This window comes from Pagrus major, chromosome 1, assembly GCF_040436345.1.
Source record: "Pagrus major chromosome 1, Pma_NU_1.0".
NCBI classification, from domain to species: Eukaryota; Metazoa; Chordata; class Actinopteri; order Spariformes; family Sparidae; genus Pagrus; species Pagrus major.
The window spans coordinates 34,647,728-34,663,397 of NC_133215.1; the positions used below are offsets into that span (position 1 = coordinate 34,647,728).

At 38.0% G+C, this 15,670-nt stretch overlaps 1 protein-coding gene across 2 annotated transcripts in view; it reads right to left on the minus strand.

The window, feature by feature from the left end:
* LOC141018077 (glutamate receptor 2-like) overlaps positions 1-15,670 on the minus strand; it is a 55,901-nt gene that overhangs the window by 4,443 nt on the left and 35,788 nt on the right. Inside the window, exons 16-18 of one of the 2 annotated variants that reach the window (XM_073493068.1) lie at positions 5,787-5,901; positions 2,097-2,235; positions 1,089-1,094 (exon numbers count right to left, since the gene is read on the minus strand). In XM_073493068.1, the coding sequence (XP_073349169.1) occupies positions 1,089-1,094; positions 2,097-2,235; positions 5,787-5,901 (260 nt within the window). Of the gene's footprint in view, positions 1-1,088; positions 1,095-2,096; positions 2,236-5,786; positions 5,902-6,888; positions 7,004-15,670 lie in introns of both variants that reach the window. The other variant, XM_073492994.1, reaches the window with a different exon arrangement.

Sequence of the window (15,670 nt, forward strand, 5' to 3'; positions counted from 1 at the left end):
GCTGATTTTACTTGGTCCTCACAGGACAGACATATAATGATCTTATAGAATATGATGCATTGCTGCAGATTAAACTAGCCAACAATATATAAAAAAGAAGTTAAAATGAGCTCAACCTTAAACATCTACAGCAGTAAAATGACACATACAGTTTAATGCAGCAGTAATATTAATCCAAAAACATCAGATATAAAAACACTGACAATGAACAGTTTACTGAAACATCAGTTCTTTCACTTAAAACCAGTACCATAGTTTTATTACAGTAGTTAACGTGGTCAAAATTCGTCAAACCTGACCTGACTCCCTGTTTTTCATTTCAGAAATCTGATCACATAAACTGTGCTAAGACTGTAACATTAAACTCTTGAGTCCTTTAACTAACGTTATGTAAGTTAATTCTGTGATACAGTGATTTGATACAGTGACGGGGTATGGGAACGGGGCACCAGACACATAGAATTACAGCCCAGGTCTTATCATGGCAGACATTCTGCCATTAATAATTATAAAACATTATTTTCTGGTGATTAAGTTCATTGTTAAAAGGTTTTCTAAAAGTTTCTGATGTCCATGAAATGTATGCCTTTGTTTTTTTATAGCTAAGAGTTGGTTTACAGCCTACAAATGCACAATTTATAATCAAAGATGGTTTTTAAATGTTTCATTTGAATATGTATGACAGGCCTGTCAATCATCGTAGAGCAGCCTGGTCAAAATCAAAAGCAGAGAGGGAATGGAGAATACAGATTGTATTAACAATAGTTGTTTATCCTAAAATCAGTACTTTAAAGGGACATGTCACTTGCAAAATTTTAATTTGACTTGCTTTAAGCCCTGTACAGTATATCAATAATCACCTGAAAATCAGCAGAAACTGAGCTTTCATACAGCACAGTACATTATAGCAGGGCTGTTGGTAGTTTGGTTTTGATTGGTTGTGAACTGCAGCTTCCACTCTGATGGAGATCCATGTGCCATTAGCATCAACGAACACAGCACATTGGAACCAGGTTCAACATACCATGTACAGTATGTGGCTGAAAATTATTAGTGTTGTTGGTTGGTGCTCAGTTTATTTTTTTTATTTTTTTCTATTTAAAAGAAATAGAGTAAAATCGCATGAAGAGGGCATTATACAAATCACAAAAAACATAAGTCTCATGAAAATAGACTTTATTAAAGGCCCTTTGTATTGGACTGCATTAGTTTTAAAATGGTGTACCTAATCAACTGGGATCAAAGTATTTATTCTGTCTTGTCAGAGTTTTTGTTAGTTAGTTTTGTTAGTTTTTTTGTTGTCTCAACAAAAAACTAGGTATTTATACATTTCTTATATGGTGCATTTTAGATTACCTACACACTTAGTTGCTAGTTTATTAGGTCAATTGAGCTAAAACTTAGTAGTCTAGTCCAAGAGCCCTGCAGTCAATCCTGCTATCATGAAAGTTAAGAGAGGGCTTGATTGATGGTCATCTGAAAGCTGTGGTTGTAATTTTTTGTAGCTCATCCATAATCTAAATAGGGTGGAGTAAATACTACAAACACAACGTATGTGTGTATAATGAAGTACAACACAATTCAAATCAACAGCACCACAAATTACCATATCTAAATTTACTATATACCTAATAAACTGGTACCTCAGTGATACCTTACTCCATGGACAGCAAAACACCAGCATACTATTTATTACATTACACTGTTATTACATTACATTCACTTAAATGGGATATGAGGTATATGGAAAAAGTACTATACAATTACATTTACTACCAGCATTTTAGCTTGTCTGACTTTCTGACCGGAGACATTAGGTAATTTGTCTAGTAACATTACGCATCACACAAATGCAGATTGAGAGAGTATTTTAGTGACAATCCTACTGGTATCAGATTTAACCCCAATAATTAGCATTAAAATGTTTTCCTTTTTTCTGTTCTTAGGCGTTATTTTGATTCAATGTTTTTAATTGATGTTCTCAGTCATTGTTGTATGTATGGTCCCTTTCAAATAAACTTATTAATAAATATGACTTTAATGTTAATTATATTCAAGAAAGAATGTGAATTAAAACTGAGATCTGAAAACATAACTCACCTTCATTTTTTTGGCCTCAGCACGGCTCTTGTAGCAGAACTCTACCAGTGCTACCATCATGGCCAGACCCAGACCTCCAACCAGGATGTAGAAGACTCCTGCTACATTACTGAGAGACAGAGCGCTGGTCTTCTCCTAATGAAAATGCACAGAGGGAAAAAAAGGGCAGGCAGACAAAGAAGTGTTTTGTGAGATGCTGTTATATTAACTGCAAACTTTAATGACTGAAACAGCATCAGTGAACCATTTAAATTTCTCACAGTCACAGATGACTAGACTAAAGGTGACCTTAACGCATTTATACACATTTAAAACATTCTTCTTCTCTATTGGTTTTACTGTGTTTCGGTCAGTGTATAGCCTTGTATGTACTGTTTATCATATACTGTATGTTTACTGATCATCTTGTCAAGAGTGTAAATTCTTTAAGTCCTTAAGTCCTTAATAAATTAAGTAACATTTAAGTTTTTTTACAGGCAGTTCTGGCCATCACTTTTATGAGGTCTGATAATATTGCACACAATAAAGTAATTGCTGAAATCTCTGAATGTGGGTACATCACAAGAAATAGGTCCTAACGGGCAACAAACATGAACAGTGACACAACTTGATAGCCTGTAAACATGCCAAAGGTTTCTCCAGATGATCTCAACTACTTTATTTTGAGGGCAAGCTACAAGTGAGGACAGCCGCAATGCAAGTTATTATTCCTTATGAATAAGAGCAGGAAGTGGGTGTAAAAAAATGTGATGTTTGGATAATAAATTTGCAATTATTTCTAACCTGTCCATCTGACTGCTCTTGTTTCTTGGCCCATCTGATTTTATTTTAGTGATGTCAGTATGATTACAGAACTCAGCAGTTGAATACGTTATGATAAACGACAGAAACAATGGAAAATGTCATATATACTGTATCATTAATCAGTTTTAAATTTAACTTTAACATAACACTACATTTCGGCCAGCGTCACTGAAAGGGTTGGGTATGGTCGGATGTGTGCTTTGTTGCACGGTAGCCATCATGCACATGCTCAAAAGCAAGTATATCAGCACTTAAAATTGGCTGGCCAAACAGGTATCTGGCTAGCTTGTCATGCATCACTATGCTCAACAGCCAGTTACAGCCTGCAGCCTACATCAACATCAACATATGGCCATTAAAATAGTAACTGTATGACCAGCACTTTTCCTTTTCCTTCATCCATACTGGGTTAACCTCCAGCCCACACTTGGCCAACATAATGTCTACGGTTCTCCACCTCTGTGCTTACAGTATCATATTAGTGACTTTCCTTTGCTCCTCCTTACAGGTGGTGGTAAAAAACAAAACAGTGGAATTGGGGCAGACAGCAGAGCGTTTGGGTTTCTTGATTGTTCTTTCAAAATGAATCGACTGTTGTCTTTTAGGTTATCAGAGGGCCTTACAGTGAACTGTCTTCAGGGAGTCTAGCTGGGAGCTCTAGACGACACTTTTTAGGTTCAGCCGAGGTGCTTTGGTTGGTATAATACAGAATATCTGTGGAAGTACCGAAATTTGCAGATAATTTGTGCCTGCGAATTTATCAACAAATACAAGGCACAGATATACATGCGCCGATACCAGCAGTATTAATTTCTCCTCTGTTGCTATCATTTTTCAGTACTTGTATTGTACATGTGAGTGAGTGAGGAAGTCGGACCACCTGTCATGGAAATACCGTATGTCTCAGCACAGCATCGCCCTGATTGATCCGAACTCCATTCAGGGAACAAGCATTTTAAAAGTTGTTTGCTTGTCGTTTTGCCGACAGACCTGATAAATGGCTAATAAAATTCAGGATTTTTACAAGGTGGTATTAAGATGTTGTTATTTCGGCGCCCCTTCTGATCGACCTCATGGGACCTTATTTTCAGAAAAAATATTGTACAGTAGTCAATGGGGAGACACAAATATTTTTTTGATTCTGTTTGAACTGTGCCATGAATCACACATATGATGTATATCAATTTAAAAGATAATTTTCCAAGTCAAGAAAGTTGCAGTTTGTTATAAATAAAGTAAAATACCATCTGGTTTTATGTAAAGCGCTCAGTGAACTACATCATCTCGCACAACATTGATAACCACCACCAATATCGCCAACTCGGCACAGAAAACGTACTAAAAAAGACGAAAATCACAGTAAAACTGACCATATCGACAGCTGTAGTTATGTGAAAGGTTAGTTTATCAGTCGTGTGAGTGAGCTAATATACGGGACCAGCTCTACAATGTTTAAAGTACTGCTTTTGGTGAGCGTTCAATGAGACAACGTCAATGACGCGTCTGTTGGCCGTGTAGTCTTTATAATTATGTATTTTCATTAGTTTTATGACAAACAGCGACTTTCTCAAGTTGAAAATTGACAAACATCATATGTGTGTGATTCATGGCACAATTCAAATGGGCTAAAAAAAATTATGTATTTGTCTTTCTACCATTTCACTACCATACAAAGTTTTTCCCATGGTCCCATGGGGCAAACCGGAAGGTGACTTCTGCTCTCCATTAAGACTCTCACCGGAGACAGATGGGAAGAGAACTGGGCTCCAGTCAACCTCAGGTAGCATTGGAAGCTGTCATCCAAATGCAGCTTCAGAGGGTGAAATTCACCAAGCTGGCTGCCACACATATAACGCAAGGTGAATATTCTCTTCACGTTTGGTCTGAGCGCACCATTATGGCCCATCTGTCTCCAGCGAGTGGCAGTTTCTTAACAGTTGTGTTAAAATTTTCCGTCTCATACAGCTGAGTCATTGCTCTTCTGTTACTGGTTTTCAACAAAAGTTGTTGTGAAACAGGTTGTGCTGGAAGGTATCCAGCACTGTGAAATCATATGCAATTAGTTAATCTGGCAAGTCATCAACCAAAGTTGAACTGCATGTGGAAGCTCACTTTGCCGCAGGGAGTGAATGCCCTGATCATGGCGATTTCAATTAACTAATTTTAGTTTGAAATATTATTGTTGCTTGTGTAACCAGGACCTTTAAGCCTCTTCTTCTTTCTGTATTAGAATATTACATGCAACCCATTTCATACACAGCTATAGCTTCTTAATTTAAAAAAATATATATTTTAAAAAGGGACAATGTTCAATGAAAGGCTAGTTTTTATCAGCAGTCCTTTTGCCCTGTGTTCCAAGGCATCTTAGTTCACACTTTTCTGTCATATCTCCCACTTCCTCCCCTCTCTTACTCTTTTTCCATATTTTTTTCCTTTGCCAGGACATTGATATACATCTGGATTGGGTGGTCCCAGCGCCCTCCAGTTTAGCCCACCAGTATTGACCTTCCGCCATAACCTTCATTATCCCTTTCATTACTCCATGTAACATGTTACAACACATCACCTTCTCTGTGTATCTAAAGTGTGATTATTGAAAATAAATCTAATTCTCTTCTCTTAGTTTTAAGACAAACCCTTGAAAACTCAAGCAGACAGACATCAACTTAAGTGTTAAAAAAGAAAGAGAATAATTGAATATTCAACAGGTAGATAAAACACACACACGCAGATACAGACACGTAAAGACACAAAGGAATACTGTAATTTTAAAGTGTAGATTTGGTTTCATTTCACGATACATATAGAACCAACATGACGGTGCATGTTAAATGTGTGAAGAGACAGTGTGCTTGATTGATTCACAGACATATACAACTAACCTTATTGGTGGAATCCTTGAAGCCACACTCTCCTTTATCGTACCACCACTTGTTTTTCATCTTGTCTAGGGTCCCTTGCTCATTCAGTTTCAATACGGCAAGGTTTACTGGCACTCTTCAATGGGAATAACATAAATAACATCATTATCAATGTTATCTTATGTTATTAATTGGGCAGCGGTTCTCATATCTCTGGTCTCCGGTCTACCAAACATTTCAGGGCCCACTAATGTTTTTTATTTGCAGGAACATTATCCATCATCAATAAAACAACAGCTTTCCTTTCAAATGTTTTGCCACATTACTTTAAATTTAAAGAGCATGCCAAAATGCATGAATTAATCATTTTAACAGGACCATTTAGAGCAAATATTTAATTTATCTTGCATATATTGTTAAATGCTATATGCTAACATGTTTTATTGCAGAGATTATTATAGCCCCTAGGTGTAGACCATTAGGTCTGCTATCACCATAATCAATTGAATAAAGCTGTTTATAATGAAGTACTGTGTTGTCAGGGCCCCTCTGTTTGGCCCCTAAGACAGAGAATGAGAGGCGCTGCAGTGAAAAGCCTTTCTGCTTTTTTAGAAGCAGTATTCTTCCAGGCCAGAGCCGCAGATAAACAGAGTTTGGTCTGGTTGCCCAAACTCTTTATCAACAGCCCTTCTCCTGCACCGTTGCTGCCATCTGGTGTGAGGTCACCTGCATTGGCCTTGCCCCTGAAGGCTGCCTCAACTCTGACCTCCACCAAACAGGGTGCAACACATTGGTGGAAGAAGCAGCACAGACTACAATGCTACCTGTGGGGGATGCTTTTCAGAAACTGCTAAATCTAGTGTCTTTACTGAATGTAACATCTATGAGAATTCTTTTTTCTACTTATATTTCTATGAAAGGCTAGAACTTGGTATTGCTTACATTGCTACCTTTTGCCTTCACATGTGGCATTGTAACTGTGCTCCTTCTTTAGATTTCTTTTACACCTGTTAACCCAGTGTTACCTTCATTTCTGTGTGTGTGTGTGTGTGTGTGTGTGTGTACGTGTGTGTACGTGTGTGTGTGTGTGTGTGTGTGTGTGTGTGTGTGTGTGTGTATTAACCTTGCTCTCCCCTCCTCCGCTGCCGCATTCTCCCTTGTCATACCACCACTTGTTTTTCAGTTTGTCCAGCAGGCCCTGCTCGTTCAACTTTAACACCGCCAGGTTCACCGCATTTCTACATGAACACAGTAGCTGTTAGGTTCAGTTGTTGTCAGTTCTCCTGCTGGTATGCATGTTAGCAGCATAAACTCTTAATCCTTAGCATGAACAGAATACATACAGCTGGAATTCTTCTCTTTTCTGAGCAGCAAACTCAGAAGAGTTTCTTAGTGGCTAAGCTCAGCCTGCAGAATAACCATAGGAATAAGAATGTTGAGTCTTTATAAAGTTGAATGTTTATAAAGCTATAGGGTTGGGTTCTGATAGCTGGTTCTTGGTTGATAGATTATAAATCTGGTATTGAATAATTTCTCTCTCCTTAAGCATTAATATTAGCAAAGAACACTATAAAATCTGACCATTGTTTTTGCCAGTTAAAATATCAAACATCACCAGCTACAGATTATATCTAACAACACAATTGTTGTGAATTACTTTCCTAAATAAAACTTGGTACTGTCTGGTTAATGTAATCTTTGCAAGCTCTTTGGTGTGACTTTCCATTGAAGTACTTTGTTCCGTAGAAGTGACCAACAGCTCGATCGGTTATTGTAACATTGTACTCACAAAAATAATTGAGATCTGGAACACAGAATCTAGAAACATCGCGAAAAAAAAAGGGTTCAATGGGGCAAATAAACAAGAGGTCAGCTGGTCAGACAGGTTGTAAACAAGTCAACTGAAAGGAAATACCAAGATCATATACAAAAAACTTCAACTGGGTCTGTTAACACTAATGGATGTTTACAACAGACAAACAGTTTGAGTAATCATTTTACCTTTTTCACCCATTTTCTATCTCAAATACGTTTTTAACTAACCTGGGGATTAATTTACAACCTGTGCGATTATGCGATTATCTGTCCACTGTTGTATCTTTAGCCATTGGACCTATTTTTAATGATGTCACTATTTAAGTTAAGGTTAAGTAATGCAGAAATGACTGGATCTGAAATGATTCAGATTGAATATGCTCTGCGCTCACCGTTAGCCTGATTATATTCACTCAGTAAATCACTTGTGGGGTGATTCTGGCTACTGGGGAACATTAGGCCATTAGCTGGCCATGGAGAAAAAAAGCAAGAGCAGTACTCTCAGAAAGCTGTAAGAACCTCATTGACCTCTGCTTACACCACACACAGGGATGGCATAGCTTCTGCAGCATAGAGGAGGCAGGGTGTGTGAGAGCAGACAGGTAAATGTACAGTAAAGCACCCCATGGCCTTGGGCAAAAACTCTGTCACTGCTGTGGCAGCTAAAAAAGTGCCCCTGCAGAATGTTACGCGCAAAGTTCTCTGTGGTTCTATCCATCAAGACGATTGGTTTTTATCATTCAGACAGATATTTTGCCTACCAGGGTATTGCCTACAAATATGAAGCAATCTCGTTTGGTCTTTCACTAGCCCCAAGGGTCTTGAGAAGACAATGGTATCCCTGTCCATGTTGACAAATACTGCATTAGAATATTGCATACAGGACCATTTTTATGATCCGAAACGCAGGCAGTCAGGGATTCTGGTATGGTGAGAAATGATCCCAGGCATCTGTCATTAAAATTAACTGGGTAGAGAGCCCAGTTAATTTCAGCCCTTCATAGGACTAGTACCACTCGCTCTCTCTACAGCAGTAGATGGCAGGTTATTGAGGAGTGTCGTGAGTCTTAGCCCACCATTGTCTTGCAGTACCCTGTGGTCGAGTGTGTATCCTGCAAGAATTGGTATGAAAAGGAGAGGCCTTTCACACAGTTATGGTCTACATGGTGGCCATCTCATGAACAAAACCTTTACGTTTATCTCACCAGGCTGGACGCCCTCTCTCATCACCGGTTGCAGCCTGGTTGCCAGGATATAATGTTAGCAGTTAACGTTTCTGCAAACCACAAATAATCCAAGTTTGTATGTTACAGGCTATGTACCATCTGTACAAAATGTGCCATATCACATTCACATTACATGTTAATTTCTTTACTTTCACATTTGGGAGGTTGAAGGGATTTTGGTGGAGTTATATATGACGATGCTGCCATACAGGTGACTGGAGTTTGAGTCTTCAGCATTTTTGTGTTGGACCATCTCTAGCCATGTTTGTGGCAACAACATCTGGGCGTTTTTAAGGAAGCCTTGCTACATTTCCAGCTGTGTTTGTTGTGACCAAAACGGGTATTTTAAGCCAAACCATGGTGTTTTCCTAACCATAACCAAGTGGTTTCTGTGTCTAAACCTAACCAGAGCATAAGCACAGCATTGTGACAAAACAGAAATAGAAAATTAACAAACATAAAGTTGCAACATAAAGAAATACAAACTTTGACTTATCTGTGGTTTTGCAGAAATGTAGTTAGCTAACATTCTGGCTATTGGGTTGCCGTTTGAGCCACCAGAGAAGTTTTTCTCCATTTAGACTGCATTGGTCTTAGCTTTGACCACAGCTAAGTGTGGGTGATTTGCAGGCTTTATCCATCTGCCTGTTTCGCTGGTAATTTGCATCAGGGCTATCTAAGGTATGATTGCAACTGAATCCAGATTTTGTCCCTGGATTCAGCCTATAGGCACCCCATGGTGAATCATTCAGCTTTTCAACAACAACATTCTCCTCAGTGTGGACTCTGCAGATGCATTTGAGCAGGGCAGGAGGATTCAAGAAAGCTGATCAGTTATTTTTGCCCTGGGCCATTTCCTTTACAGGTGAGAGGGAAGCAATTGTTCTGCTAGAAGCTGTGCCATTGGATTGTGAAGGCTAAATTTCTGGCATACAGGTGTAATGCCTCACAACCCCCTGAGGGTTTGAGGGCCTTTTCCACTAGAAGCATGGCCACTTTGTGGAAGTTGCTACTGAATCGATACTGCCCATGTGCAGCTCTAAACAGAAAAGAGAAGGAGGTGAGATGAGATGGCTCATTCTTAAGCTTCTTCCATCTAAGGAATTAATTATGCAACTGGTTACCTGTTGGGATTATATATCCATTAATACCGGGGTGGATCTAATCAATTCTATGTATATGTATGTCTCACACATATACATGTTTAAAGATGTGATGCACATATAAGTCACCATATATAATTATATCATATGCCTCATCGGACTACATCCAGAAGACATTTAAACTTGTTTTAAAAAAAACGACATGACTAAAAACATTCTATAGTCTATAATAGTTTGTTTTTACAAGAACTTATGAAAGTAGCTAACGAGTGAGCAATCTTGCTAATGGTCGAGAATCGTGGTGTTTTATCAGCTAAAACGTCAAATAAATGTGTTGTCTTCTGAGCTCTCAGCTGCTTATCTGACAATATTGTAAAGGCTATGCCTGACATAAAGGCATTACATTTGTCTATTTACAGCCTGTCCTGTCTAATTAAGATATCACAGGTAGCATGTTGGTAGCATTAAATGTGATTTCAAATTACATTATAGTTTGGTAGTAAGGTTAGAATACTGTCTATCTGTAGAATGTTTTGTGGCATTGTATTTGATTTTTAACTTATCCATGATCTTGTAAAACGGTGTTATACGGATTTCCTACTTGGTTTATTAAAGTATATAATAATATATATTGGAATAATAGTGTCTAAATATAATATGTATTGGGTATATATATATATATATATATATATATATATATATATATATATATATATATATATATATATATATATATATATATATACACATATATATATATATGCTGTCTAATTAGAGCATATGTTAGTTGCATGGTGTCTTATTTGAGTATAATTGTTTGTTTACTGTCTAATAAAGAACATACTGTTCATAGTTTTTGTCTAAATTGATACAAAGTATAGCTTGTTATGGCTTATTTGTGTACTGTAAAATAGTTTTCTGCCTAACTTACATCAGACTTGCCTAAATCTGTAGACAACTCTGATATTTGTGCACCCAGCCTAGTGGGTGGATTTGGGCCTTTCTTCTCATATCACCAGATCTTTTTGTTTGAAAAAGTCTGCATTTGCTGATTAGACAATCCAGCAGGAAGAACTTTTACATAATAGTAATGATGTAATAACAGGACGTAAAGGCGGTGACATTATTGCTAATTCTATTTGCTATTTTGAGCCTAAATAAATAAAGCAAGCTCCTCAATAGCAAACTTCGTATTAAATCATGTAGTGATTAATGAAGGCTATTGTTATTAAGACGTCTGAAACCATGTTCATTATGTGGTGTAAAATTGTTACCAATAACTAGGCCTGGGCTCAGTTCACGTTAGTCAAATATGGTAATATATCAGCAACTTTTTTGTCACTGAGTAATCATTGCTATATTTTTGTTTCATGATTTGAATGCAATTACTTTTTTAAATGCCAAATGATTGTGAGCACTTGAGTTCTCTGTTTTCTGAACTGAACCCGCCATTGACATACCATTTGTTATACACTTTCACTGAAATAGTGGAGGAAAAAACATTACATGACAACAGTTAGATCATACTAGAAGCAGAGACATGGGAAAAGATAATGATTGACAATGTTTGCAGGAATTCAGTGAATAATTCAACCAGCATTTAAGAATTCAATTCAGAATCAAGAGTTTTCCTAATTTTAAATTGTCTCTAAAATGTCTCTGGTTCTACCATGCTATAGTAAACCAACCGCAGTCATACAGTATATCTACCAAAGTCTAGTGTTAAAGCTCCATTAAGCGATATTTTTTATATTAAAATTGAGCCAAATAATGACCTGCTTTTCTCACTGAATAAAACTTCATGAAATCTCTCATGAAGCAGATGAACGTAAGAGATTCATCTGAATGACACATTTCCAGCAAACTGTGATGAGTCTGACTAAGCCTTTCTAAATTCACTATAATTTTCAAAATGGACTGAAATTTAACTCAAATGAATTGTTTCAACCCCACTGTGTCCTATTCATGTTGCATCATTTCATAATTCCCCATCAAATGTCATTGTACTATATTTCCTGGTTTTATTAAGGCCCATTGTGCAGTTTGAGACAATTCAAATCAAGATGATATGAGAGCCAATATAATCTCAGATATGCAATCACAGAAGTTAAGGCTGTTTCTTTTACTCATAGTATCCCAAGCCTATATGTTGTGATATTTTACTCATTATTGTGAAAGTTAAATTGTGATGATGACACCAACAGATTTAGAGCATGTTCACAATAATTTATCTTTTATCATCTACAATCATTCATTTGTCAGTATTTTGCTGCACTGTTGGCACCAGTGTAGGTTTGACTTCAGTGACTTGTTGGTATAATAACAGCTCCTAATAAACTTTAAGCCAACTTTGTCAAAGGTGAAAAATGTAACATTCCGGTAGAGGAATACTGCACATATTGCACTAGACTACTAGAGTCGAGCAGTAACAGGAGGCCAGTAGGGGCCCAGCAGATAACTACAGTCTCAGCACCCTTGAGTTAGTTATTGAGGCGAACCCATGCCGTGTTATAGACCTACAGTATATAAAGATGGATGACATGTTTCCACTTCCTCCCCTGTACAAAAATGAAGCCAAAATATCCCTGATACAGCATCTTTGGAGAATTTTTTTTTTTAACATGCACTTGAGTTTTTGCTCTGGCCCATGTCCCATCTGCTAACACCAAGTGGGAGAGGTTTGTGACCTATGTTGCAGCAAGACGGTCAAGATGTTTTGGCTTCACTTTTGGGGTTGTAAGGTCGTCTATCTTTTTATACAGTCAGTGGTTATAAATCCCAATGGCTATAAACTTGATAAGTTAATATACTGGACTATGTAAGACTAATGACCATGAGTTACTAATGCCTTTGGTGTTAAATAATCGCTTAATGTAGCTTTAACTGCAAATTTGAGTAATACAAGTAACTGTAATTGTTTTAAAACATTCTGCTGAAGAAAGTTAATTTTAAAAGTTAAAGGTGCTATATGTACGAATTTTAGTTCGAAACATGCAAAAACAGACTAATATTATCAACAAACTGTTGTGAAGATATCTACTGATGTCAGCATGTTAACCAGCTAGCCCAAACCTGTCCTACCACTTCGTACCTCAAAAGAGAGGATAGTCCGATAGTATAATTTAGACCTCTGAAGGGTGGTGCCGACTCATGCCTGACTTCCTTCTAGCTCCTCCCCTGCTTTATGCCTCTCTTTTCCCTACCTGAACCTGCCATGTCTTCATTGTCACTGGAGTCAGGAGCCTAACTCCAGAAGGTACTGTACCTGTGTGCTAGTGGTGTAAACAACACCAACACTTCCCTGGTGCTCTGAGCTTCCAGCCTGAGCTGAGTAAGCTAATAGGATAACTAACTGCATGGCTATCTGAGCTAACAGTAGCTACAGTAGTTAGCGGTTACTTTGTTGATATGCGTCCCCTTTTTGTTTGAATTTGGCAGGAGGCTAATTCTTACATATTGCACCTTTAACTTGCAGAGACAGCGATACAGAGAGACAGAGTGAGAAGGTGGGGCAGACAACCATATAGCCATCTGTAGTGCTGGAAAGACACAAAAGTGAGAAACAAACTACCATGCAGCTCAACACACATACACACACACACACACACACACACACACACACACACACACACACACACACACCACATACACACACACGTGTCTCTGGATCATTATTTTACTTTAAAATATAAATGAGTGAGGTTAAAATAATAACTTTCAGCTTTAAGGATTTTGGAGTGTGTTCACATCCATTTTTGGGTGATTACTGTAGAAAATGCAGCTCTTTCAATCAGAAGTCCTCAATTTGTGACACAATGGAGCACAACAAACATCTTTTTTAAGTCTGCATTACCAACGTCCATCTTGGCAAAATAGTCACCTCCAAAACTCCCTCAAACCACCCAAGCACTTCATACATCCCAGTGAGCTCCAACTGGGATTAACACATTAATTTCTAGTTTATAACTAAATTATATTCATTAGAAATGCACACGTGCACCATTATCTGTCTGTTCAACCAACAAAATGCCTATATATTAAAGAGGAAACCTCTCCCTACTGATGTTAATATTTACACATAAAACATTCCAGTTTCTTTCCGTATTTACAAAATGCGGTACTGTGGTGTTTAATTTAGATGAGTGTTCTGACTTGTTTAGAATATTGTTGTAATACATACATGTCTGTTAAGTTTAATATGAACCATGACCAATGGTAGATACAAATGTTGCAGGAGCTGTCATTCAAAGCCAATCACAGCAAACTGGGGCTGGGTGAAACAGTAGAAATCTTCTTGTGGATTACCACAACAGTTGCATCTTGGGTCAAGATATGTAAATATTTTAGCTGACCTGCTGTTCATCCTATTTTTATGAATCAATTTCAAAGTCCTCTGCTACTCTCTACATAGCTGTTAAAGCTGACCTTGGCTGTGTCACTTTGGTCTGTGTCTGATAAAACACTGTCAACAGTTATATATGTAATGTTTTTGTGATTTTATATATATTTTTCTCCCTCCGTGCAGTCCGACCTGACATTTTCGAAAAAATTTCATGTTCTGACAACAAGGGTTTCCCTCAGGAGAGTTAAGTCACAGATACTGTATTGGGAGAAATGTGTCAGTCTCATGTTGTGGGAGAAAAATGGCCAGAGCTTCCATCTTTCAATGTAAATGTATGCAATGCAAGGGTTTTGAGGGGTGGCAGCACCGTTGGAAGCTTCAACACCACAAACTTGATAAAACACAGAAATGTGCACCGCAACAACCAATGGCGTTTTTCCACTAGCACGTTTAGGCACACCGAGTTAAACTGAGCTACACCGATTAGCTTTTCCATCACCAGTTATAGTGCACCGAGTTGAGCCACACCGGCAATGGACCTGCTCCAGAGAAGGGGGCCAAGCAGGGCTGCGGTGACGTCTCGCAACTGCCGCCAACCCATAATAAGCCCCCGTCTCCCCAATCTAAACGATACTTAACTCATGTCTGTGCAGGAAACCTGAGAGAAAGACGTTTCTAAAAGTCCGTGTGTTCAGCTCTCAGTACTTTTGTAGCGTCTAACTGAATCTCTTTACTTTCTCATGTCCTGTTTGTTCTTTCAAACATCTGCTGTGTTTTACTGCTTCATGTGTTCACTTTCAGCTGTTTCAGTAGTCATGTTTAGTTACTGCTGCTGAAAACAACGTTTCCTGTGATGCTGCCTTATAATAAAAGCTTTTAAATGACTAAATAATGGGGGGCTTTTATTGTGAAGAAGTTATGGTAAATGAAACGTGTTTGTAACTGAATTAGCGGAGCCACTTTGTTAGTGTGATTCTTTGATAGCACAGCGGAGGGAAATGCTGAAAGTTCTGTGTGTAAAGAAGTAAAAATAAAAAGAAGCAGTACTACTGATTCATGATGTTTTCTATGTATTTCTTCCTTTAGAGAAGTAGACTATTGGTTCTACAGTTTAAGCATGTTTTTTAAATGGCTAGGTTAAGCAAAGTGCTCCAATACAGATGTGTGTTATCTATAGCTTTGTTGGTTAAGAGAGGGGGAAAGGCTGTATCGGATTGATATCGGTATCTGCAGATACTCAATGTTGTTTTATCAGTATCGGACATGAAAAAGTGGCATCGAGCCATCCCCAAACAGAAATGTATATATCCCGGGAAAACAGAACCAAGCAATGGATCTGATGTGGGACGGGGTTCCTACTCATCTATCAGTATGTATTAGATGGAGGGTTTAGCAGTTATTCTGGTGGCTCCAGTACAG